General features: G+C 37.8%; 3 protein-coding genes across 3 annotated transcripts; 1 reads left to right on the top strand and 2 right to left on the bottom strand.

The window, feature by feature from the left end:
• Nucleotides 1-673: 673 nt before the first annotated feature.
• hif1al2 (hypoxia inducible factor 1 subunit alpha, like 2) lies at nucleotides 674-8,596 on the top strand. The gene is made up of 15 exons (XM_079848082.1): nucleotides 674-1,021; nucleotides 1,519-1,804; nucleotides 3,009-3,235; nucleotides 3,311-3,441; nucleotides 3,528-3,612; nucleotides 3,718-3,794; nucleotides 4,254-4,429; nucleotides 4,525-4,631; nucleotides 4,887-5,034; nucleotides 5,918-6,075; nucleotides 6,160-6,233; nucleotides 6,636-6,883; nucleotides 6,979-7,051; nucleotides 7,406-7,523; nucleotides 7,605-8,596. The coding sequence occupies exons 2-15, from the start codon at nucleotides 1,704-1,706 to the stop codon at nucleotides 7,868-7,870; spliced, it is 1,989 nt and encodes a 662-aa protein (XP_079704208.1). The 5' UTR covers nucleotides 674-1,021; nucleotides 1,519-1,703; the 3' UTR covers nucleotides 7,871-8,596.
• On the bottom strand, nucleotides 8,439-19,204 carry sart1 (spliceosome associated factor 1, recruiter of U4/U6.U5 tri-snRNP). Its single transcript, XM_079848080.1, has 20 exons — nucleotides 18,674-19,204; nucleotides 18,150-18,204; nucleotides 17,956-18,011; nucleotides 16,847-16,973; nucleotides 16,630-16,735; nucleotides 16,449-16,526; nucleotides 15,051-15,150; nucleotides 14,772-14,914; nucleotides 13,938-14,144; nucleotides 13,751-13,854; nucleotides 13,519-13,670; nucleotides 13,265-13,389; nucleotides 11,147-11,311; nucleotides 10,951-11,061; nucleotides 10,775-10,862; nucleotides 10,593-10,683; nucleotides 10,363-10,498; nucleotides 10,191-10,280; nucleotides 9,753-9,874; nucleotides 8,439-9,673 (listed from the first exon to the last, which is right to left on the bottom strand). The coding sequence occupies exons 1-20, from the start codon at nucleotides 18,933-18,935 to the stop codon at nucleotides 9,655-9,657; spliced, it is 2,337 nt and encodes a 778-aa protein (XP_079704206.1). The 5' UTR covers nucleotides 18,936-19,204; the 3' UTR covers nucleotides 8,439-9,654.
• Nucleotides 19,205-21,427: 2,223 nt separating this feature from the next.
• Nucleotides 21,428-23,611, bottom strand: LOC307144667 (N-acetyllactosaminide beta-1,3-N-acetylglucosaminyltransferase 2). Its single transcript, XM_079847221.1, has 2 exons — nucleotides 23,436-23,611; nucleotides 21,428-22,762 (listed from the first exon to the last, which is right to left on the bottom strand). The coding sequence occupies exon 2, from the start codon at nucleotides 22,757-22,759 to the stop codon at nucleotides 21,434-21,436; it is 1,326 nt and encodes a 441-aa protein (XP_079703347.1). The 5' UTR covers nucleotides 22,760-22,762; nucleotides 23,436-23,611; the 3' UTR covers nucleotides 21,428-21,433.
• Between the last annotated feature and the right edge of the window lie 342 nt (nucleotides 23,612-23,953).

The following is a 23,953-nucleotide window of genomic DNA, read 5'->3' as shown; positions in this document are numbered from 1 at the left end:
TTTTTTTTTCTCAAGTTTGAAATATTTCATGAAATTCCATCAGTTTCTGTTCCCCTTACTATTCTGATAGAATGTTATCATAAAAATGAAGCATAATTCCCAAACATTAAAATCAGCCCAGTGTTTATTCCGGCCATGGGAGATTTGCACACTTCTAAGGGTGGGTATGGAGCTCATTGTGGAATCTAGGCATCAACAGGATCCCAGTGGCGCCAGATGAGAAGATAGTAACCTCTTGTTTTGAACGGGTCAAGCACCTGCTGATGAACCGTCATCAGCAACAATACTAGCCACTTCAAAACAAAACACTCAGCTTTTCTCTTTTGTCGGTTGCTAAAAGAGGTGAAATGTCAAATGCTCAAATTTTAATAAAATGTAATAAAATGTCTGTTTATTGTGATAATGTAGATGTCCTTTAACATTATAAGCAGATTAAAAAGACCTAGTTAGTTAGCAAAACAAAATAGTTGGTTAGCAGAACTTAACTGATCAGCTAGTACCGTTAGCACACTAGCTAGCATGCATATGTGCTTATTTAATAAGTAGTCTGAGCAGAATGCATTATCTCAGTGAACAAAGCTGTGGTTTAGAGCAAGCCAATCACAGAAAGCAAATGTCAATAAATCACATAGATCCAACAGGTTACTGGGGCGGCACGTCGCTTGTTGCCTGTGTGTTCATTCTCCTAACCAGAGGGGAAGGAGAACAGAGCAAATCAGGCACTATTTTGCACAATTTATTCCTTTATAGTTTTACTTGGAATTTATTTACAGACAAATATATTTGCTTTGACCAAAATATGCTTCAAGTTAGATGCATACATCTGCATTTCAGAGATAAAGTAATGTGCATGGAAAAGTATCAAAGGACCAACATGAAAATGAAGAGCTCATCTGCAGTGATACCAACTATGAAATTTATCCTTACAGATATGTTTGGGCAACAGACAATGGACTACTATTACAAGCCCAAACTCAAACATGGTTTTCAGCGATCCATGTGGAGAGTGTTTAACTTGAAGGTAATGTTTCAAGCATTTGAACAACTGTGTTAGTTTTCGGATTTGATTTGGGTGTTAAAATTACTCAGCGGCCCTTTTGCATGATTGGAGATTTTATTAGTTGTACAATGTGTCGTATTTATTAATTCCATACGTTTTAAAGAATGTTAATAGATTATTTAAAGTGTTTTCTTCTTATTTTAATGTTACTACTAAGACCACTAAATGTGTGTTTGTGCTTTGTTTGAATGACTGGAATATGTAACCGTGAGTGCCACAACCTCTTGACACTGTCTGTATTTATATGATAGTGTCAATTATGTCTTTATCTTAGCTAACTGCCAGCACACAGGAAATAAGAAAAGGATTTTTCTTATATATTGCTTATATGGATTAATGTATGCAATCTTTTTTAAACTGGTAGTAGTTTTCCTAGAATCATGAGTGGCCGTTATTCCAAAACCAAATCTACAAGATCTGAGTTCTCAGAAAAGTAAAAAACCATCTTGTTTTGACAGATGCAAACATACTGGTGATTAATGGCCAACTGTCACATGGAACATGAAGGGAGGGTCTTCTACAGAGAAAATGGGTATAAACACAAGTATGTCCAGAGATTACAAACAGTGAGTATGACCACATGCCACCTGGTAACATGCCTGACATGAGCACATGATCACTCGAGTCATCTTAAGTTATTAAAATGACCTCAAAGCATTTGGAAACGGTTAGGGATCCACTGAGAGAAGAGTACCATGGAAAAGCTAGAAGAAAGCAAATGTTCATTGAGCCGAAGAAAAGAAGGTGAGTACAAAAACTAATCTTGATCCATGATAGTCACATGCAAATACAAAAGATTTTGTACACAACAAATATTGAATATAAACTCTGTGGATTTAGAGTCTGCTGTATTCCACTGAAGCTGCATTTACAAATATTTGTATGTGTTTTTTTTTTTTAATAGTGCCAATGCATTCATTAGAACTAACCTGAGGAACTTGGACAAGACGTACATAATAAAAATATTTCTAAAACTAATTTACCTCCAAAAAATGAAAATGCTTTAAATATGAAGGAAACAAACATTTGAAATAAACTAAATGTAGTCATAGACTTTCTGGTAGCGTTCAAATGATTGTCAATTCCCATCAGTTATCATGCATAGTATATTTTTCAAATGAATGAAATATTCAGATAATACCCAAACAACAAATCAGCCAAGCACTATGCAAAAGTTTTGAGAAGTTTGAAAAGTTTAACAGAGGAATTTGGACAATTATTTGTATGCCACTTGATAGTCAATATACTTAAAAGTGCCCTTTTTCTTCAGTTTTAAGAATGTTTTCATTCTTCTTATTAAAATAAATAAAGTGAAAATGAAAATAAATTAAAAGAAGACATTTTTATCCAAAATGTTTAAAAAAATAAAAAATTTAGGAGCAAAAGCAAGCCAACAATATTCGTGGTATTCAATGTCAGTCTTATTAGAAAGCTAGATTGCAGGAAACAAGCTATAGCAGAGAAAAAATGCAGAGAAGGAAATAATTGTATAAATAAATAATAAACGTATAATTCATACTGAGTTTCATATTACACCAGCAAATATCAGCAATTATTTTACCAATTATTATTACCTTTATTTATTTAAATTTTCAGGCAAAAAAAACAAAAAACAAATGCATGTAAAAGCATATGCACATGGGGAGGCATTATCAGAAGGCATGGCATTGTATCAGAAGCTGCAGGCAACTACGCTTGGCAGTGATAAGACAAAGTGACGCAGTCATGACGTCTCTTTTTCCATCAGTAACTTGCCCTCTGTCTTCAGTGAAAATGATGATGATTCTAGTGTATGTTCCCTCCTCTGAATGACGCTAGTTGAGAATCGGGTCAACAGCAGCGTGCTCATTCAACTAAAACAATATCATTTAAAATGTTTGCATGTTTATGTAAAATGCTTCATCATATCTTTTGTGGTTGTTCAAATTCACCATAACTTTATATACAGGGTCTGCACAGAATTGAGAAAAACGTGTTCTCGCTTGGCGGCGCGGAGCAGAAGGAAGAAGGAGAGTCAGCTGTTCGAGGAGTTGACTGCTCTTCTGCCTCTGGACCCGAATATGGACGGTCAGCGAGACAAAGCTTCAGTCATACGTCTCACAATCGCTTACCTTCACCTGAGGGGCCTTCTGAACACACCAGACAACTGTACACAGTCCTCTCCTCCTTCACCAGGTAGAAAGAAAAGGGCTTGAAAGTAGAACACGGGTTGAAAGAAAGCAAGTTTTCTAAAGAACATTGTGATTGTAGGAGTATCGGCTAAATCTCATGAGAGGGAGTTGCTAGATTCTGCCCTCGGAGGGTTTGTGGTTTTGTTGTCTTTGAATGGCATGGTCATCTTCACCACTAAGGGCGTAACTACACACACTGGAATTAACCAGGTGATGACACTAAAACTAAATGAATTGCATGAACTTGGAATGACTTTACTGGGATCTTTATTAAATCCCAAACGTTTGTCTTTCAGATGGATTGCATCGGGAGGAGTTTGTTTGAGTTCTTGCATCCGTGTGATCACATGGAGGTCAAAGACATCCTCACGAGACTGATGGGTGAGCACTTTTTGATGGAAAGACCAGTTTTGACCATAAATTTCCATGCTGGTCAAGGCTGGTTCATCCTAGTGCCGGTGATTTGATTTGCTGCTAATATTTCAGGAAACCAAGGACAGCAGGAATGTGAAGTGCTCCTCAGAATAAAAAGTGTGATGAATCAGAAGCTGACTCCTTGGAAAGTAAGAAAGGCTTCTTTAAATTGTTTGCAAAAGTAAAAAGACCACATTGTTTTCACATATTGCCAGCAGCTAGAACCTTGGTTCCTGCTGGAAAAGGTGCTAGTGTGGCCAGCAGGGGTGCTCAATTCTAATGCCCCAGAATAGTGATGGGGACATTATACTGTCAAAAAAAGCACCATGCTTTGGATGAGACGTTAAACCGAGGCCAAGTTTGCCCATTGACCTCTATCCATCATCATGGCCTCCTAATCATCCCTATATAGACTGATTGGCTTCATTACTCTGTCTCCTCTCCACCAGTAAGCTGGTGTGTGGTGGGCGTTCTGGCGCAATATGGCTGCCGTGACCGTCGCATCATCCAGGTGGATGCTGCACATTGGTGGTGGTTGAGGATATGTAAAGTCAGTGCTATATAAATGTAATGAATTAAATGTAATGAATCTTTGCTTTTGTCTGAAGATTATTCACTGTACTGGAAAGAAAAAGACGTTGGCTACACTTGGATCCAGTTGCCTAGTTCTTCAGTGCAGGGTTCTGCCCATGCAGGAGATCACTGAAGTGGATGCAGCGCTGAATACAAGTACGTTTATGAGCGTACACAGCCCAGACATGAAGTTCACCTACTGCCACTCAAGGTACAACCTTCCGCATTCAGCTTTCAAGTGCAAAAAGCGAACTGCTTTGATCCTCTTTGAGTCGTCTTTATATTTGATGCTCTTTTTTGGCTCAGGGTTGTGAAGTTGACCGGCTTTCAAGACACAGAGTTGTTGGGTCAATCCGTGTACCAGTACTATCATCCATCTGACTGCCAGCAAATCCGCAAGGCACACATTTGCTGTAAGAGTTGTTATTTCAAAGATATTTTATTATTATTTTATTTTATTTTATTTTTTCCGAACCACTTGAAACCCAACACCACAGGCCATAAGGATACATGGATGGCCATTTTATTTTATTTTATTTTAAACTCTTTTCTATTAGAGAAAGAACTTCATGCATCTTTTAAATTACATGAGAATGAGTAAATGATGACAACATTTTTCTTTTTTTCTTTCTGTCTTTAATAATGTTCAAAATATCTGTCCGGAACAGTGCTCTCCACGGGTCAGGTGTCGACTGGGAAATATCGACTGCTGCACAGGCACGGTGGCTATGTTTGGGCAGAGACGGACGCGTCAGTGGTGTGCAACAGTTGTACTGGTGTGCCAGAGTGTGTCGTCTGCATCAATTACATTCTTAGGTTAGAAAATTGCCAGGAGCAATGCCAAGGACATTGATTGGTTAAATTCCCAAGAAATACACATACTGAAACTGTACCTTAAATGTATTGTAAGTTACTGAGGGTACGTTTATACAACAACAACAATGTATAATGTTTTTTTGCGAACTGATGCCAACGTTGTCAAAACTATCCCCGTTCTCACGGATCTGTGAAAATGATTAAAAACACTGTGTTATGCATGCCAGGCCTGTAGTTGGCGCATGTAATACGCATGCGCATGACGTTACCGTTTTCACAAATTCGTGTTTTTGTAGTTTACTCTGAGACAATAAAGGTATCGGTTTCAAAAACTTGCGCTTGCACCATTGTCGTGTATCAAAATGCATAAAATCTCTGTTTTTAGTTGAAAACTGTTGTGTAAATGGCTCCTTAGAAGACACTTTTATCCCAAGGGGCCGTTTACACGACACAGTTTTCATCTTAAAACGGAAGACTTTTTATACGTTTTGGCTGTGCATTTACAAGACAATGGTGTTTTGCAGTTCTGAAAATGAAAACTTTTGAAAATGGGATTCAAAGTGCAAGTTTTTGAAAACTCTACAGTTATTGTCTCTATTGTATTGACAAAAACGCAAAGTTGTGAAAACAGTGTCGTCATTACGTGTTCAGTCTAGGCACCTAGTGTGTTTCCTTACAAAGTGACATCACTGACTACTGGCCTGGCCTCGTTTTTGTGGAACCGTGTTGACAATGGTGTCCTCTGTACGTGAAAAACACAAAGGAAAACTTTTCAGTTTTTAGTACATTGTTGTCGTGTAAATGTGCCCTAAATGTGTAAAAGGCTGAAGTTATGTTGTTTTATTTTTGAAAAAATTTATTTGTTCGCTTCATAATATTGTAGTGGAGTGGAGCAGCCCGATTTAGCATTTTTACTGGAGCAGACAGAACAAGTTCTGAAGCCAAAGGATTCACTTTACCCAGAATCCCATCCTGCGCCTTTTGGCCTTAGAACCACATCAACTGAGCACAGTATTCCTACAATACTCCTAAAGCAAAGAGGTAAAATAAACAGATATTAAAATATCTCAGGATATGATGTAATTGAAAATAGTTATAATGATGATGAATTGTCTTTTTGCTCAGAGGGTGACATACAGGAAGTTCATGGCTGCAGAGAGGTCACACATAATACAGAAGAGTGCTGCAATTTCAATTGCGTGAGTACCCTTAATGTTGGATTCTGACGTCAACTCGACTTTCATTTCCAACCAAAATGTAACCCCTGCAACCAAAATCATCCCATGACTAACGTTACAACTTTCTACTCAATGACCTTGACAGAAATGTAGTGGAGTAAAAAGTATGATATTTGTCTTTCAAATGTAGTGAGGATAAAGTAGAAAGTTTCCAGAAATTATACTCAAGTACAGATACTCAAAAAGTGTACTTAAGTACAGTACTCAAGTAAATGTACTTTGTTACTGTCCACCTCTGCTTTTGATAAATTAAATGCATCCATGCTAAACAAAAAAAAATGTTTTCTTTAAAAAAAAATACTGACCACACATTTTTAATGTACATATTGTGAAAACCTTCCTATTTGTTGTGCATTACTGTAGGATCTGTGCAAGTTAGACTTGGAAAGTCTGGCTCCATACATTCCCATGCACGGAGAGGACTTCCCGCTAACTCCCATTTTAGACGGGACGGTGGACCGCGACAAACTAAATGTGTGTGGACCATCATTCAACAGTTCACATCAAAAACTGGACCCTCGGTTGCAGAATTCAGAGGGAACAGTCTTTCTACCTACGAAGAGTCTGACACATACCCAACAAAGTGTCAGTCGTTATTTTCTAACAAACAAGTATGTCTAATAAGAAAGGTCATTTTCTGGTGTACAATAATGCTCTTTATTCATTTTGCAATCTATTAATAAAAAATATATTTCCTTTTTCATAGGATCGCTGATACTAACCTGATAACAGCCAAGCAGTTGAATGAAAGCTTAGATCTTGTGAACAGAATTTCAAAGGTACTGTCACTGTGCTCATGTGCATGCAAATTCCCTTTATATTACAGTTAGTTCCTGTCCTTCAATTTGATTGGTGGATTCATTCAGCACAGAAGCGCCACTGTATGTTGCTTTGAGATGCTCAACCGTTGATTATGCTTAGACTTAATTTGGAACTCTTTTCAAAAATTGACTAGTGAAAATATTGATCTAAAATACAAATTACTCAATTAGTGCAAATTCAATTGTTCATTCAACTGTTGCATAAAAGTATAAGGTAATATTTAATATTCCATATTGCATTTGAATTTTTGAATTGAATATTTTGAGTTTAAACAACCTTGAAAATACATTCAAATGCAGTTTTTCCTCCAGGTTTATAATTATAAACAGCATAATTATCAACTATTCTCGACTGAAAACAAGACATATAATTGGAGGGAAGATGCACTGAAAGTTTCACAACAACCCAACAGAACATACTGGAACATTGGTAAGATGGCTTCCAGACTTCAATAAAACAATAGTTTCTCAATTTATATTAGACATTTAGCATTTTCCGCATTTCCACTAGATGGATCAATACAGAGGCCATGTCGCAGAGGCCTGAATCCACTCGGATCAAAGTTCAGATCGCTTCTGGAGAATCCAATGCGTCATCCACAGAACAGAAAACACCATTCTGATGTAAAAACGGACCCAGCACCTTTGCCTCTACCTATTTTGAGCGGGTGGGAGTGTGAGGTCAATGCTCCACTTGACCCCACATCATATTTGCTCCAAGGGACAGAAATTATAGCTGTTCTGGACCAAGTGGCCTCAAGAGTACCTTGGTGCTGATACAAAACAAAATACAAGTCTTATGATGACAACATTTGCCAGTAATCAACACCAACAAGCATTGCCTTAGTGTACATTACTAAAACCTGAGTTATGGGAGTAAAGTTTTGGAGCAAAGCTTGGATTTTGTGCTATAAACTACTCTTTTCTAAAGTTACAGCATAGGTAGTACAGCAGTGACCAAAAGTTATGTCGGGCCTAGGAACATTTACATTTTAATGTTATTTAATAATTGTAACAGATTTTGTAAGTATATTGTATAGTTGTGCTTGAAGACAATTGTTTTATTTGTGATATCGCAATGAAACATGCCAAATTGTATGGACATCATTTAGAACAAATGCAAAAAAGTATTATTAATATTAAATATTAACGACTGATTATGTTGTATAGTCAATGTAAGCTTTTTGTTTTTCTGTGCACTTTTTTGTATAGTAAAATAAAACCTGTAGCTGTAGTTTGGCTTTTTTTGCCAAATAATTTTGTCAGATAAATACCTCAACCACGTTAAATGTTTTGTTCTTACATCATATTTAAAAACAATAAAATATTTTCCTTATATTTTGATGGTTTATTCAAACTTGTAGTGTCGTTAAAAACATATCACTTTTGGACACTTCTGTATATGTAATTATGGTCTTGCGTCTTCTACCATTGCCGTGTTGTATTTCAGCATATTCTAGAAACCTTTTTGAATAAATAAAAACGTATTGTTTGCGCTTTCACAAAAGTATGTCTTGAATCATAATTTTTCATGCTTTATGTACATAATTTTACTAAATCTGATCGCCAGTGTGTTTGCACTCTGTTCCCTTTACATCTTGTTCCCATCTTATCAGTCAGAAAAATATGACAATATTCATAATATATTATTAATATACCAATTAAAGATGCATAGTAGTTGAATGAACAGCTTAGACTAGGTGGAAATATTTGTATTTAATGCCCAAGGTGCTTCTTTTTTGTCAGACGGGTAAGGGAATTAATGAGTGTGTAGACCTCGGTCTAAAACTCAATAGTATTAGTGTAATTTATGTAAACTCATAGAAGGTCATGCTGATCCACATCAATAGATGGCAATGCAGCATCTAACTCCACTGTGGTATCAGTTATTAAAATACACAAAGAACATCAATAGCTAAGAACTACTGGCACTACACTTATTTTATAGTACACTGATAATACATATTTTTGTCCACTTTATATTAGGTGTCCTTAACTACTATGTACTTATATTTAAATTATTTGATGCAATGCACTTATTGTGTAAATGCATGTTTTTTCATTGTAATTTCATGTATAAAATACCTGCATATAATTACATATATATTTAATTTCTGTAATTACATCTATAATTCGACTGTTGAGCCTTCCTTTGCACCTTAACCCACCCTTAAACCAAACCACACCACCAAACCGGTCCTTAACCTTACCCGTTTCACACATTAATAGAAGCACAAGTGTTTTGAAATAGAACATGGACACAATAAGTACATTGTACTTATTTTTTTTACAAACTCTACAAAACAAACAAAAATGCTTGTAATAATACATCAATAATATTAGATCGCAACAGTTTTTAATGAAGAAAAAATAATAAAGTGTTCTACAGGAAATTGTCTGAATCACGAAATTAATCAAGGGATTTAAATTCACACACAGGACAATGTCTGTATATACATCACTAGTTGCGACTTTATTCATTTAAGAGACGGCTAAAACGAGTACATTTTCTTTGAGAAATCTTCTGTGAAAGGCCTGTTCTAAGGTTCCAGAATCTAGATTTACTTTGTTATGGTGTTCCTGTGAAAAGAGGGAGATAAAACCAATTAACAACCAGAATATAGATAGAATGGAATAGAAATGGTGAATGAATACGTACGCATTCATGCTCTTCCCACTGCCACTAAGCACAATGTAAGGAGTTTTCTGGGACTTCTGCTTTTCCTGCAGAAGAGCGACGGTTCCCAGAGGAGTGTCACTGCTGCTCATCTTCTTCAGCAGCTAAAGAAACAATGAGGGAAAAAACCTTTAATAGTTCGACAAGACAGACGGTGGTATATACACACCAAAAAAGACATATCAATTAAAGCCAAAAATCAAAATTGACAAATCTAAATCTTATTTATTTATTTTTTCACATGAGATTGCAGCAATAGCAAACGACAACAATCTAATCAATTCCCGATGGACAAGTCCTGCCCTCCATTATTTTTGTTCATCACAATAGGGTAGAAAAGACTAATTGCAACTTCCATTTAATGCTGAGTTTAATGGTGCTGCATGTTCTAATATGCTTGGCGATGTGAAGAAAACATACCGCCTCTTCCTCAAGCTTTTTCATTCTCCGTTCCGTCTTCATCTTGCCAGAACCCTTCCCGTGGAAGCGATGGGACAGCTGTCTGAAAGCCTGGAGGACGACACATGAAGCTGAGCACTCGTAGCAGTGATATCTAATAACGTGATAGGTGAAGACCCACACGTGCACAAACCTCTTTAGGGGTCAGCTTGCGACCAGATTCATCAACATATTCAATCTTGACATCAGGCTTGTAGTGATCCTTTTCCTTAAAATCCTGAGTGAAGCCTCTGTATTCCTCCCTCCTGCTGTACTTGTCATCAATATTCCTGCAGTAGAATGAAAAGGAAATAGGCTTGGCTTTTTTTTCTTTTCTTTTTTCAAATAAGAACCACTGGGGAAAGTATTTCTACATCTACTCACATCTTGTCTTCGATGCAGTAATTATCGTTCGCCAGAACTGGTTTTGGGTTTTTGACACGAGCCACCTTCAGCATCTGTGTGTCCAACAGCCCTGGAAGGGTTAAATAAATATACATTTTTAATAAATAAGACATTATAACCCATTCTAACTAGTTCAAAATCAGATTTGGTTCATCTCTCACCTTTGTTTTTGCACAGAAGCAGAGCAGCAGAGAGACCAGAGTTTACAATGGGCTCTTCATCCAGAATAGTTGTGGATGCCGTTGAGAACTACAATAGAAAACAGAAAAGATCATGTTAAAGAAAAGGTTCCACATTCCAAAAGAATTCCAGTCGATGAGGTGAGCGGAAGACTCACATCTGCCTGGACTTTCTCCTCGTCCAGGTTGACAGTGCTCCAGCCCACGTTGTCATCCATATCAGAGTCTGACTGTCCACCTCCTTCTTTCTCAACATCCTTTTCAAAGTCCTGTGTGACCCAAACAAATCAAAATCATCAAGACCTGCAGGTGATGAAACATATCACAAGAGGGAAGTGTTGGGATGGTTTGTACCATAATATCCTCTTGGTCCTCTCGGTTGCCTGACAGCCCGTAGGTTGGGATGTCTCCAAGAGTACGACAAAATTCGGAGGTGGCATTGAAGACAATGTTGTTCCTTTTGTCTGGGTCATTGTCGTCATCTTCTGCCATCTCCATTTGCTTCATGTGCTCAGCCACCTGAAAACATCACGTACAAAAAAAACGGTTGAATAAATGTTTTATTGTTAATTATTAAAAATACATATTTAAAAAAAAAAAAAGAGTAGTATTTAGTTACATTTAACATTTGCAATTTCACTAACTTGATTCAATATTATATAAAGTAAGGGGGGGGGGGGGGGGGGGGGAGTTCAACAGGGAATTGCATGAAAAAAGCAATTCCCTTTTTAAAGTCAGTTTACTTTTAAAAAGAGGGATCAACAGTCAAAGATTTTAGAATGGGTGAAACCCTGTAAAACTGATGCGGCTAAAATGGTAGCGAATAAAGCGCCAGATTTACTAACAGCTTGCATCAGCGCAAACCCTCTTTTGGCGTTAAAAAACTACTGTCAGGACTTACTAAAGACAAAGATAAAATCTTATTGCATATGCATTTGTAGGAGTTTCCCTTTCAGATGCAAAATTTATGGGAGGAGAGTATTTAAATGAATCATGCAAGGCGATTTACTAAGGTCCACGCTAGTCAATTTACTGGTATTTGCGCCATTATTTAACGCATATGTCTTAAACCAGACGCTAATTTGTGCTGCTCTTGGTAGATTGCGTTGGTCATTGTGGAAATGATCTGGCTGCGTCGGTGTTCTTGAATTTGAGTGCCATCAGTAGATCACACGCAGAATTTTCCACTCCCATTGGTGCTTTTATGGGTTTGCACTCTCACGCTAATTTGCTGTTTAGTAAATCTGGCCCCAAGTGTGTGTCGTGCAGGTCAGCTGTGAGAATCTGCCACTGATTTGCATCTGTATTGGCTGCCTATTAAACATCACATAAAATTTTAAATATTGCTGATTACTTACAAAGCACTAAATGGTTTAGCTCCGCAGTACTTGAGCGAGCTCTTAACGCATTATAGTCCTTCACGTCTATTGCGATCTCAAAATTCCGGCCAGTTGAGAATACCTCGAATATTAAAATCGACTGCTGGCGGTAGATCCTTCTCCTATTTAGCACCAAAACTTTGGAACAGTCTTCCTAACATTGTCCGAAAAGCAGACACACACTGTCAGTTCAAAGCCCGATTAAAGACATCTCTTTGACCTAGCATTCACATAATACATTATAGACTTCTATAATTCAATGTTAGGCTGCATAGATTAGATCAGCCGGGAACTGGGAACACTTCCCATAAATCCTGATGTACTCGTTGCATCATAAGAAGAATGGCATTTACGCTAATTTTAGTGTCTTTGTTTATCCCGAGGTTTTCCCGCAGCCTGCCAGATCAAGTGCCAACTAGTCTCTCCCTATGGAGGATCCCTTTACCACTCTACAGATAAAGCGTTTTCGGGAAATTCGTTTCGGGTACCTACCCCGAAGTGGCAAATTAAAATAAAATTCTGTATCAAAATTTATAAGGAAACACCAGTACTTTGTTAAGGCTTGGTTTGTAGGGAATTACAAACCTGCGCACGTATATTCAAACGCACATAACTATAGAACCAATTCCTAAAGCACATGTGAACGCCATCAGCGTTTCTCACAGGTTCGCGTTTAAAGTCTGTGTAGAGAATGGTGTCATCTTAGCGGCCCCTAATTTAATAACAAATGATCGTTGCAACGGAAGCGAATCAATCAAAACTAACTTTAGCTGGAAAATAACTTTATTAAAGAAACGCTATGAAGCCAAAACAATCTCTGTTACCATAAATTATACGTTTATCTCTGTAAAGCTGCTTTGAAACAATCTACATTGTTAAAAGCGCTATATAAATGAGGATGACTTGACTTGACTGATTCAACGATATCTGTTAGATGGGAGGTGTCCTGCAAAAGTGCATGTTTTATAACTCAACCACTGCCATAAAAAAAAACATGGCCTTGGGGTTGTAAAAACTGACTCATTTGAATAATTTGAATAATAATTTTTATCTGCATTGCAGAAGAATTGCTTCAGAACTGAATAGTGCTGACCCTCTCTCCTGAGTCTTTGAGCATCTGTTTTTGCCTGAGTTTCCTCTGTTTCTCAAGTTGTTTCTGGAGCTCCTGCTCGGCTTCATCCTCTTCAAATGCAGTTGGCTCTGGAGAGACAAAGTCCTCTGGGAAAGATGAGGAGAAAGAGTGAGTGCAGAGAATACTGATGCAATTCATTTGAATTTCAAAGGGAAGCCCTACAGACAGAAAAAGAAGTCTTCGGAAAACGAAAAATCATTAAAAAGTTCTGTTACCTTCATCACTAATGTCCATGTCGGCCATTCTAATGTCATCCGACTGTTGGAGGACATCCCTGGGCTTGCTGCTGGTTTCCAAAGCAACATATCCAGGCTCCGCCACCCCCTCCTCCTCCTCCTCATCTTGCCTTCTACCTCGACCTCGAGACCTAAGTGCCAGAACCGGTTTTGGGTTGAAATAACAGTGGTGTCGCTGTAGTATTCAACAGCAAGCAAGTGAAGGCTTTACCTGGAGCCAAAATCTGTGCTTCGAGTGTCGTCAATCAAGAGGTCACCAGCCCTCTCCTTCTTTCTGATTTTCTTGACTTTGCGTTTGGTCTTCTTAAAGCCAACCTGATGTGACACACGGCACAACAATCAGTCAAGGATGACATCAAACTTAAAAGTGAGTGCACTTAAACAAACGTCTTTCTCACCATTTCCTGTGGCGTGTAGTATTCAGTGGCGAGGCTGAGAGAGGGCATGTCCAGAGACTGGGCCTGATTGTGCAGGTTTTCTCTGATGGCCTGCAGCTCTCGCTCTCTCTCACCCCCGACAAAACCTCCAGAACTCAGCCTGAAACTCTTCTTCTTCTCCCCCTCGATCTCCTCGTCGTACTTGGACAGCACAGACTTTGGCTTGAACTGGAAAGAATTAAAAGAAGACATAATGTTACGTTTAAGAAAGACAGAAGCGCACAGTGCTATCAGCCAATATCAGTGGTATTTTAATAGTGGAGATTTTTTTTTGCTCATTGCCTCAACTTTTACATTATAATGTTGTGATGCTAAATTTCAGGCAAACTGTTCAGGCAGTGTGATGTCAAGTGCTAATGTGTTACCAGGTGAGATTCTTTAAGGGTGCTTTCACACTTGGTTTGATTGCCTGGTCCGGAACAGAGTTCGATTGCTCGATTTAATTTTTTTGAACCTTTGTTTTTGTTTCCAAAGCATCAGCACATAATGGCACTTGCGTCTATCTGTCGCGAATGTACTGCAAAAAATTGTTTTAGTACGATTGCATTTGTTTCAGCAGGGTAGCGTAATGGAGTTCACATGAAGCATACCAGACCACCCTTTTTATGCGACCTCTGATCACAGATCACGGGTGCACAATTGAGTTTGGAAAACAGCGTTCACATCATCCAAACAACCGAACTCTGACGTCAATCGAACCCGGGTGCGCACAAAAAGTGCTAGTGAAAAAGCATCCTAAGTATATTTTAATGCATCTAGCGAATTTGAATTTTCAAAGTTAAAAGGCGATCTTACAACGAGCATGTCATCCACACTCTCCTCTTCTTCATAAGGTTTATAATCTGGCTTCTTTTTCTTCAGCTCCACATTTTTCTCTGCTTTCTCTTTGTCCACCAGACCCACATTCACCAGCACGTCCTCCTTCTCTTCTAGAACACCTGTGAAAGTCACCCACACAGAGAAACCGTGAGTGTGCGTGTAGATGCTGTCAGTGATTTAGCAGATGCTTATTCATCTACAGCAACAGAACATTTACCCACCCTCACCATCATCATCATCATCATGTTAGCTTACCTTTGTCTTGTAGAGTTAAGACAACCGTTTCTCCCTCTCTGAAAGAGTCCATCTTGTGTTGAACCTTGAGCCCTTTGAGATGGCGTGAGCCGTATGAGTCCTGGTTAGGAAAACAGCTAAACTGAATTAATACATAAATGGATATGCAATACTAAATATATATATATATATATATATATATATATATACACACACATATATAAATAAATAAAAGAAACCTTTTCTTCAACAACAGTTACATGATCAAAGCTAGTTCCTCTGTTGATTAAGGTCCCCGATGACTTAAAATTATTTAAAATAAGACTAAATAAATATTAAAATAAACTAAAACAGTTAAACATCAAGATATTTCTTATTTTAATTCACCCCCTCAACAAACATCACCTTTATTTAAGAGACCAGGATTGCCACTATCTTGGAAAACTTGTATTTGAGGATTTCTAAACATGGAAAAGTCACGTACACTAATAAAATCTTAAGTAATGAAAATTTTTTAATGATAATTTGATAGAAATGATAGAAAATGATCATTTTCTAGTTATGCCAATCTCTGAAATATTTTATTGGGTAGAAACTACTATCTGTGAGTAAAAAATTAAAATAAAATCAGCAACTCATTGAAGCTTCTGGAATGATCTAGAATTACATTTATTTGATATAATATTTATATATTATTATATGACATTAAAGGGATACTTCACCGATTAGCATTAAGCTTTATATCAGTAGAAACCCGGTAGTATTTTCGAATGGCTGTGCTTCCCTCCCTCATGTCCCCCTGAGACGGATTGTGTGTCTGGAAAAAAACCTCAGATGACGCAAAAATCGTCATTTTGTGTCATCGGAGGCTTTTTTGGCCAGATGCTAGAGACTACAGCCAGTAGTAGGAGCTCGTTCCGCATGTTTTCAACTCGCCATTAGGGGTGGGAATGGATCTCACAATAAAACGGTGTCTTTTCAGTTTCGAGTCAACTAGTAGCCTAGTTGTATCATTTCTTCCGATGCCCTCTGTAACCGGTAGGCGTGGCTTGGGAGTGGCCTCGTAGGGCAGCGAAGCAAGTGCATTCTGGGAGTTGTTGTCTTTCATTCACATGAGCCAAAAATAAATTTTCTAGCTTTTCTCAGTCTAGAAACCACCAACTTCTAAAATAATTTCACATTTCTATTACATAATTGACCCAATTTAAATACACATTCATCTTTCCAGTGGTGAAATATCCCTTTAATAACCAGCAAGTCTGAAAATGAGTAGATTTTTCATTACAGCAGAAGTAACAAATATTTGAGGTTGCCTTTAAAATATTGTCTTGGGACACTTGGGAGTTGAGAAAAGGTTGAGAACAGCTGGATAAAAGTCTGACTGGAGAACAGCAAGAAAGTATCAATAAGCTCACACACCCTCTTTTCCTGTGCAAACTCCTGCTCGACCAGATTGCTAACACCAAACTCTTCATCCATCTCCTCAAGGAGTTTGGCCTGTTAAGAGAGGGATTACACAGAAGACAAAATAAAAACACAGATAAAGAAAAAGTGAGACAAAGCTAGCCATCTGGTCATCTCCACAACGGTCTATTCTCACCCTCTTCTCCGCCAACTCCTTCTCCTTGGCCAGTTTGCGACTCCTCTCTACCCAGGCTGCTGTGTCGTCCAGCCATGGTTCCTCATCCCCAAGCGCCTTCACCTTCCTGAAAACAACACAACAAACAGACGGATGTTAGTACAATTTAGCATTTGATTTAGTTTGAATAACATATTGAAAGTTTTATTATCCATTGCAGGTGGCAACAATATCCTACCCCAGTTTCTTATTGAGCAGACGCTTCTCTTTGAGAGCAGCCAGTTTCTCTCTAATCTCGGCCTGCTGTTTGATATGGACAGGATTAATGGTCTCAGCCACGAGGGGCTCCTCCTTGGTTCCAGTCTCTGAGGAACCAGCAAACAATCATAGATTTAGAAGAAATGCTTCAAATAAGATTACATTCAAAGCAATGCATACAATAAAGCAAATACGAACACTAACGTTCTACAGTTTGTGTCAAAAAGATGTGTTATGTTTTTGAAATTCTCTTTGTGTCCAATGCTCCATTTATTTGATAAAAAAAAAACCCAGTAATATTATGAAATATTATTACAACTTAAAATAACTTTTTTCTATTTTAATATATTTAAAAATGTAATTGATTCCTGTGATTACAAAGCAGCATCTTTACTCCAGTCTTTAGTGTCACATGATCCTTCAGAAATCATTCCGATATGCTTATTTGCAACTCAGGAAACATTCGCCAAAGGAGTTTCGACAAAACTCTCGTTACAATCAATGGCGCTGTCTGCACTGCACAATGAATCTCTTATTTGCATCATGTTTGAACTGTTAGTTCTGATGAAAGCATTCGTGAGAGTATAGAAATCAAGTTGCATTGACGAGATCAACGGCTACATGCTCATGGCTGCAATCTTTCATGCGACGAGAGTAGATCTAAATATAATGCTATAATCAACGCTTAATTAGTTAATCTCAACAGCTGTAATAGTAAAAACATAGTAAAAAAATTCCGAGAGATTTCCACATGTAATACTTATTTCATATGCAAAGATGTTAGCTAATCATAGCAGTGGGCATTTACACTGAAGTCTCACATCAGACACGACCCTTCAAAAACCTTTAAAATGAGGGTAGAAAATGGCCTTTTCTTTCTAAATTAGGAAAATAATTTATGTAATAAAAATAAAGATTATAAATACACCTCAGGAAACATTGTAAAAAAAAAATGAAGTTCATGACCCTTTTAATGAATCATTGCTAAATAATTTATTTTTTTTATAAAATTTTCCTGTCCCCAAAATGTAAACAGTAGTGTATAAAACAACAGTTTGATGTAACATAACATGACCATCAAATTCTTACCTTTCTTGTTTTCATTGAGATCAAGGGGTTTTAAACCTAGTTTGGCCCTCAGTTTACTGCAAAACAAAGAGTAATAGCATTTAGTAATATTATATATCATTAAATATAATGACATATTTATATATAGGCTATAATGTATTTTAATTAATTATACATTCCCCTCTCATAATTACAAATGACAGTATGCTACATACTTGGTCTCTTCAATGCTGAGCGAAGCATCACCACCAGCAGATTTGGGACCTGGCTCTGCAACACAAAATGTTGACGTACATGAATACAGTACAATGTCAAGGCCTTAAAGATTATTGCATGCCATAAATGTAGTAGGACAAAGAAATGTATGGGCAACCATGGTGAATTTTATTAAGAAATGAGATTAAGATGAAGGCTGGTTTCCCAGACTGAAATGCATGGTTGAGCTGTTTTAACTGAAAGCAACTTGCATATCTTCAAATATGTCACTGCCATTGTTTAGTCTCAAGCAGCACATAAGTAATGTTTTTTTCTAAGGCACGTTTATAAATGTACTTAAATGTCCTAATTGAACAAAAGGCCTTACCCTGCCCTGTCTGTGAAGCCGGGCCTATATAACTGTAAGGCTCAAACATGCCGTCTACATTTTGATGACAGTGTAGCAGAACACCAAGTCAACACAGTTTTACTGTAGTAATTATGGTAGTTTGTCAGAAACTACGGGGTGGACAGGATGACTGACCGCTGTTGTCCTCGAAAGCGGGATCAAGCTTCTCTTTCTTGACTCGAGGCTCTGCACTGCTCTTCTCTGCTTTACCGCTTCTGTCTCTCTCTGCTCCCCGGCTGCTCCTCTCTCTGGATCGGGATCTCTTTCTCTTCTCTCGCTCTCGGTCCTTCTCCTTGTCCTTGTCTCGATCCTTGTGACGGTGTTTCTTGTGCTCACGGTGCCGATCCTCGGGATCCCGGTCTTTCTCCTTTTCTTTGTGTTTCTTTGATGAACCCATTTCGGTTCTGTTTACAGACTAAATGTGCTTTATGCGTCTCTCTAATGAACTTTAGTCGATTATAATACGGCAAAGAGGTAACTATTTACCTAATATCAACAGTACAAAGACATCGTAATATCAGGTCCAGATTCTATTATCGGGGTTTTAACGCATTATTTCGCATTTATGTTTGTTGAAAAATGTAAACACGAAACAAACACGACTATCACTACCGCAATAACGCAATCGTTTGATGAACGCTGTGCTGCTCTGACAACTTCCGGGTTAAATGGACTAAGAGGGTGTTGCAGCGCCACCTACTAGTGTGGAAGTTGTTGGTCTGTACAACGCAGTCTTGTAGTATTCCACACTTTTAGAGTTTCTTCAGTAAAACAAAAAACCTTTTACACAGTCTATGGCAACAACTCATTTAAATGGTATGAGAATAATATAATGAGAAAGTATAGTAATCACTTTTTTGTAGCATGTAGGCTAAATCTAATAATTCGCAAAATGCAAAATTAATAATTGGCTTTTAAACCGTTCAATAAAGTCAAATAGGCTAGGCTATTTGTAAAATACTAGGCCTACTATACTATACAATGCTTTCAATTTATTAATGGTAGATATAAAGATTTTTAGTTCAGTACTTTTCACAATAAATATTCTACCAAAGCATTTTTAAATAGTAGCCTACCTCACACCCCTATTGAGGTGAAAAGAAACTCCACACAAAAATACAAATTATTCTTGAAAGAAAGTAGAAATAGGCCTATATAATTTATATGCAAAGAATTATAATACATTCTATCTATCTATCTATCTATCTATCTATCTATCTATCTATCTATCTATCTATCTATCTATCTATCTATCTATCTATCTATCTATCTATCTATCTATCTATCTATCTATGTCTATTTATCAATTTATCTCTATCTATCTATCTATCTATCTATCTATCTATCTATCTATCTATCTATCTATCTATCTATCTATCTATCTATCTGTCTGTCTGTCTGTCTGTCTGTCTATCAATGCTGTCAAGTTTATGTAATATATGTGTGTATACATGTGTGAATTCTAATAAATAATAAATAATAAATTATATATGTGTGTCTGTCTATCTGTCAAATCAATTAATTAATCAATTAAATTCTAAAATAAAAGTTTGTTTCTATAATACATGTGTTATACATATAAATACACACATTTATGCACAAAAGCACACACACACACACGCACACGCACACACACACACACACATATATATATATATATATATACTGTATAGAGAGAGAGAGAGAGAGAGAGAGAGAGAGAGAGAGAGAGAGAGAGTTCTTTGGTGAAAAAAAACAACAGTTTAACTAATAGAGGATAACATCTTTTACTTCAATGTCTGTCTTTACTTGAGTAAGAATATACAAGCTTCTTTTGGCATGATTGCTAACAAACATTTGGAGGATGAAGGTGACTTTCTGATCAAACAAAAATGAAGAGGACCATTTCCACTATTAATAATAAACATTGACAGTGAGCCATTCAAGGCAAATGAAAACACAGAGATTATAATAATAAGTGAAACAAACATAATGAAATTCTGAGATCAAAAAATGCTCTTAACAATTCAATTACATGAATAGGATCAATGCACAAACATTTAAAGTATTATTAAAGTATGCCTAAATTCTATGACCAATCGAATAAATAATACATTGTTCATTATTCATTATTGTCATTGATTATTTCCCATTATTATGTTTTGTTGTTGTAATTCAGTATGCCTCCAACAACACCAGGCTATAATTGGGCCCACAAGGCCAAAACCATATGACAATGTCTGTAGGGTGTTCAGGCATCCAGATCATTTTGCCTCTCCAAAATGGAGTCCAGATACTCCATTTCCACATTGGCAATTCTTGCAAAACAAAGGAAAATGACATATATTATGTAAAACTCAAACAGAGCAAAAATATAGATTCCGAGTGTAAAAATATTGTCTATAAACGTTCTAAACAAATCTCTGAAACATTTCAAATAAAACAGTAAAGCTTTCGTTTTGTTTTCAACATAAAGCATGCATAGCTTTTTAATTAAATACAAAGCGGAATTATGTTCATGGCAGTTTTTGATTTGCTCCATTATGAGATCCTAATTGGGCCACAAACCTCTAATCTTAAAAATAGAAAAATAACAAGAGACTCCTTAATTGTCCACTATATTCATTCTTATTCCCATAAAACAAGAGCCATCCAAGAACCCTCTCTTGTGAAGTCAGCCATTGTAACTTCCAATGCCATTTTTAGCTTGTCTGCTGTCTTGCCATAATTTGATCTTCTCATAATGACCACTGCACATACAGCCCAACATCAGAGAAAAACAAGGGCCTTTTTATGCAAATTAACACACCCAATTGAAAATACCTTGTGGTGAAAACAAAAATAACTCTGAAGTCTGGGTCCCAGCTGCATCATTTACCTTCATTTGAATTTATGAACAAGCTGCCCTGCTTTACACTAGCACTCCTGAGGAGGAACCAGCAGCTCCTTCCACAGAGTTATCATTTCTTTTGGGGTGCGTTTATGCACTAGGAGAACATTATGATATGCACACGGCTTTCCCCGCAGATCCTCTGGAAGGTCGAAGGTGAGGAAACCCGAATGATGAGTGGGGGATACGCCGAGCCTGTGAAGGCACATTCCTAAGTAAACATCGTCAATGGGAAACAAGCTGACCCAACGTGAGACCTCCTGCAGACGCATGGCCAAAGCACCAGAGTAAACCACCCCTCCACCTCCTGCATACGTGGGATACGTTCCCTTATAGAAGCTTTCGGGTATGTAATATTTAGTATAAGGCTGCCGATTGGGCCAGGCATTGGCAATAACATCCCCAACAATGAAATCATCCCATCCTTTCGTTTTATTTTGAAGTGTTTTTTGTACTCCAACATGGTCTAAGTAGTCCAGCAGAGCCTTAGTCCTAACGAACACATCATCATCTCCCTTGAAAATGAAGTGGACATGAGGACAGTGTTGTGAAAACCAGTCCCAGAAGAGGACATCCTTCAGGGTGAGGTTGAAGAAAGTGTCTTTGAAATCCCACTGCAGGATGTCCTTATGGGTGCTGCTCTCCAACTTCAATAGGGCACTCAGGTCCGGATGAGGCCCTGTATCTGTGTCCTGCCTCGCAAGCAAGAAGACAGTGCGTATGAACCAGCCTCTTCCTCCACCGTCCCCTTGGATCCGGCCACTCCTTCCCCATGTCTCTCGGATGGCCTGTCTGTTCTCAAAGTTTCCAACTTGCGACTTAATCGCCATCAGAAGGAACAGCGTTTCAGAGTCCTGCCCGAAAAACAGGTTGGGTTGGTCCACAAGGATAGCATAACGCCTACAGTGCATGGTCAGGACAAAATCCTTCATTTGTTCAGGAAGGGTGTTAAAATCGGGCAGGTGAGACGCCCAAGTCTTGTCTTGTTCACAAGCACCATTTTTCCCCATCTCTTGGGGTTGTATTGCATCAAGGCTTGGACATTTGTACCTTGTGCAGTTACCTCTCAATATGGGGTTGTGTTCTCTGTCCCAAATGTGCTGGAGGCGGTTCCACAGTGCCCCGTCCTCTAGTCTGAGACTCCAGAAGGGCTGAACTGGATGGGATGCAAGAGCTCCCGAGTTTGCAGAGGCTCCGGTGGCAATGAAATGGAGGGGCAGCTGCGGTAGAGGAGGGGAGTAGGAGACGGCCACAAATATGGACACAATGATGTAGATCAACAGGTGACTTACCATCACACAAGGCAAGAGACACAGACATAGGATCTTTCCATTACACCTGGAGCGTGCCATGGACTGGAAGAGAATGGAAAACATTGAGAAGTAGTGTAAATGGATATTTAATACACCCCATCAAATTTCAGTGAATTACAGATGAGAAAGCTCAGACAGGCCAAGCTGTTTTTATTAGAGCAAAATACTAGGGCTTCTGCCACTAGGAGGAAGTCTCTGAAGAAATCCATCTCCATGGTTTTTTCCTCGTGAGACTCGTTATGTGCGCCTGACCAGGCAACATCCATAGCATCCTATACCGCCCACAATATTTATATCATGTACTTTAAGACCACAACATTTACTCTGCATATGGAAAAGCCTTGCTTACAGCACTATTTAATTTATCTTCCCTTGGGCAACTGAAGCACACTAATCTGGGATAGCAAAAAAATATCCAGTTTTCTTTTTCTTTTCTTTTACCAGGAAAATCTACAGGGAAAACTATTTCCCACAACGTTTGGGATTTCATAATATTTCAGACATACTTGGTACAGCTGTACTCAGAAAATGCATGATAGATTTACTCAATGCATTAGTAATAATACATAACACATTAATTAAACAAATAAGAAAAACATTGTTTTAAGAATACATTCACCTTTTTAGCTGAAGTTACATATTCAACTGTGAGTTAACTGAAAGATTTATCTTACAAAAATCCTCTGTAATACTGTAGAGAAGTCATTCACAATACCTTCAGATTAGAGGTTCAGTTGCTCTGATGGTTGTAGTAAATGTCTGTCAGTTATCTAGAATTTTCTCCCCATGCAGTTCCCATTCTTTCTTGACAAGTCCTCAGAGGTCCCCGGTGTCTTTCCATGCTGGTTGTGTATGGCGTCAGGAATGTGTAAATATTAAATTGGCCTTTTCTTGTGCAAACATTATATCCTGGTTCTGTTGGTGGGGTGTTGAAATTAAACCATAGAGCAGGATTGCCTCTCAATGTCTTCACAGGTGCAGATACTAAATGAGAACATTTGCATGTCACAGGTGATTTGAGGTGGCAGATAAGCCACACCCACCAATGTTACATGTAAAGCCTTTTTGCATAATCCCTGCTTTATACCCACAGGCCTTTTGAAATTTGTAAAACGTCTGGACTGAGATATTACATGTCAGTTTCAGCAGAAATGTTGAGCTTACAATGTGTTCTTGTTTGATCAGTGATGCTTCCTATAGGCTACACCTAAAAAAAAAAAGTGTTGCTGGGCA

This window comes from Squalius cephalus (genome assembly GCF_949319135.1).
Source record: "Squalius cephalus genome assembly, chromosome: 17".
In the NCBI taxonomy this organism is placed as follows: domain Eukaryota; kingdom Metazoa; phylum Chordata; class Actinopteri; order Cypriniformes; family Leuciscidae; genus Squalius; species Squalius cephalus.
The sequence above is the reverse complement of the archived record's forward strand: the minus strand, read 5'-3'. Positions and strand labels throughout refer to the sequence as shown.

Excerpts from the sequence above, each read along its gene's own strand:
- hif1al2 (XM_079848082.1), top strand. The coding sequence starts at position 1,704 with ATGACCTCAAAGCATTTGGAAACGGTTAGGGATCCACTGAGAGAAGAG. Across the intron at positions 6,076-6,159 it reads AATACTCCTAAAGCAAAGAG|AGGGTGACATACAGGAAGTT; the intron begins GTAAAATAAACA and ends CTTTTTGCTCAG. Across the intron at positions 7,052-7,405 it reads TTGTGAACAGAATTTCAAAG|GTTTATAATTATAAACAGCA; the intron begins GTACTGTCACTG and ends TTTTTCCTCCAG.
- sart1 (XM_079848080.1), bottom strand. The coding sequence starts at position 18,935 with ATGGGTTCATCAAAGAAACACAAAGAAAAGGAGAAAGACCGGGATCCC. Across the intron at positions 18,205-18,673 it reads CGCTTTCGAGGACAACAGCG|AGCCAGGTCCCAAATCTGCT; the intron begins GTCAGTCATCCT and ends TTTGTGTTGCAG. Across the intron at positions 16,974-17,955 it reads TCTCAATGAAAACAAGAAAG|AGACTGGAACCAAGGAGGAG; the intron begins GTAAGAATTTGA and ends CTGGTTCCTCAG.
- LOC307144667 (XM_079847221.1), bottom strand. The coding sequence starts at position 22,759 with ATGGCACGCTCCAGGTGTAATGGAAAGATCCTATGTCTGTGTCTCTTG.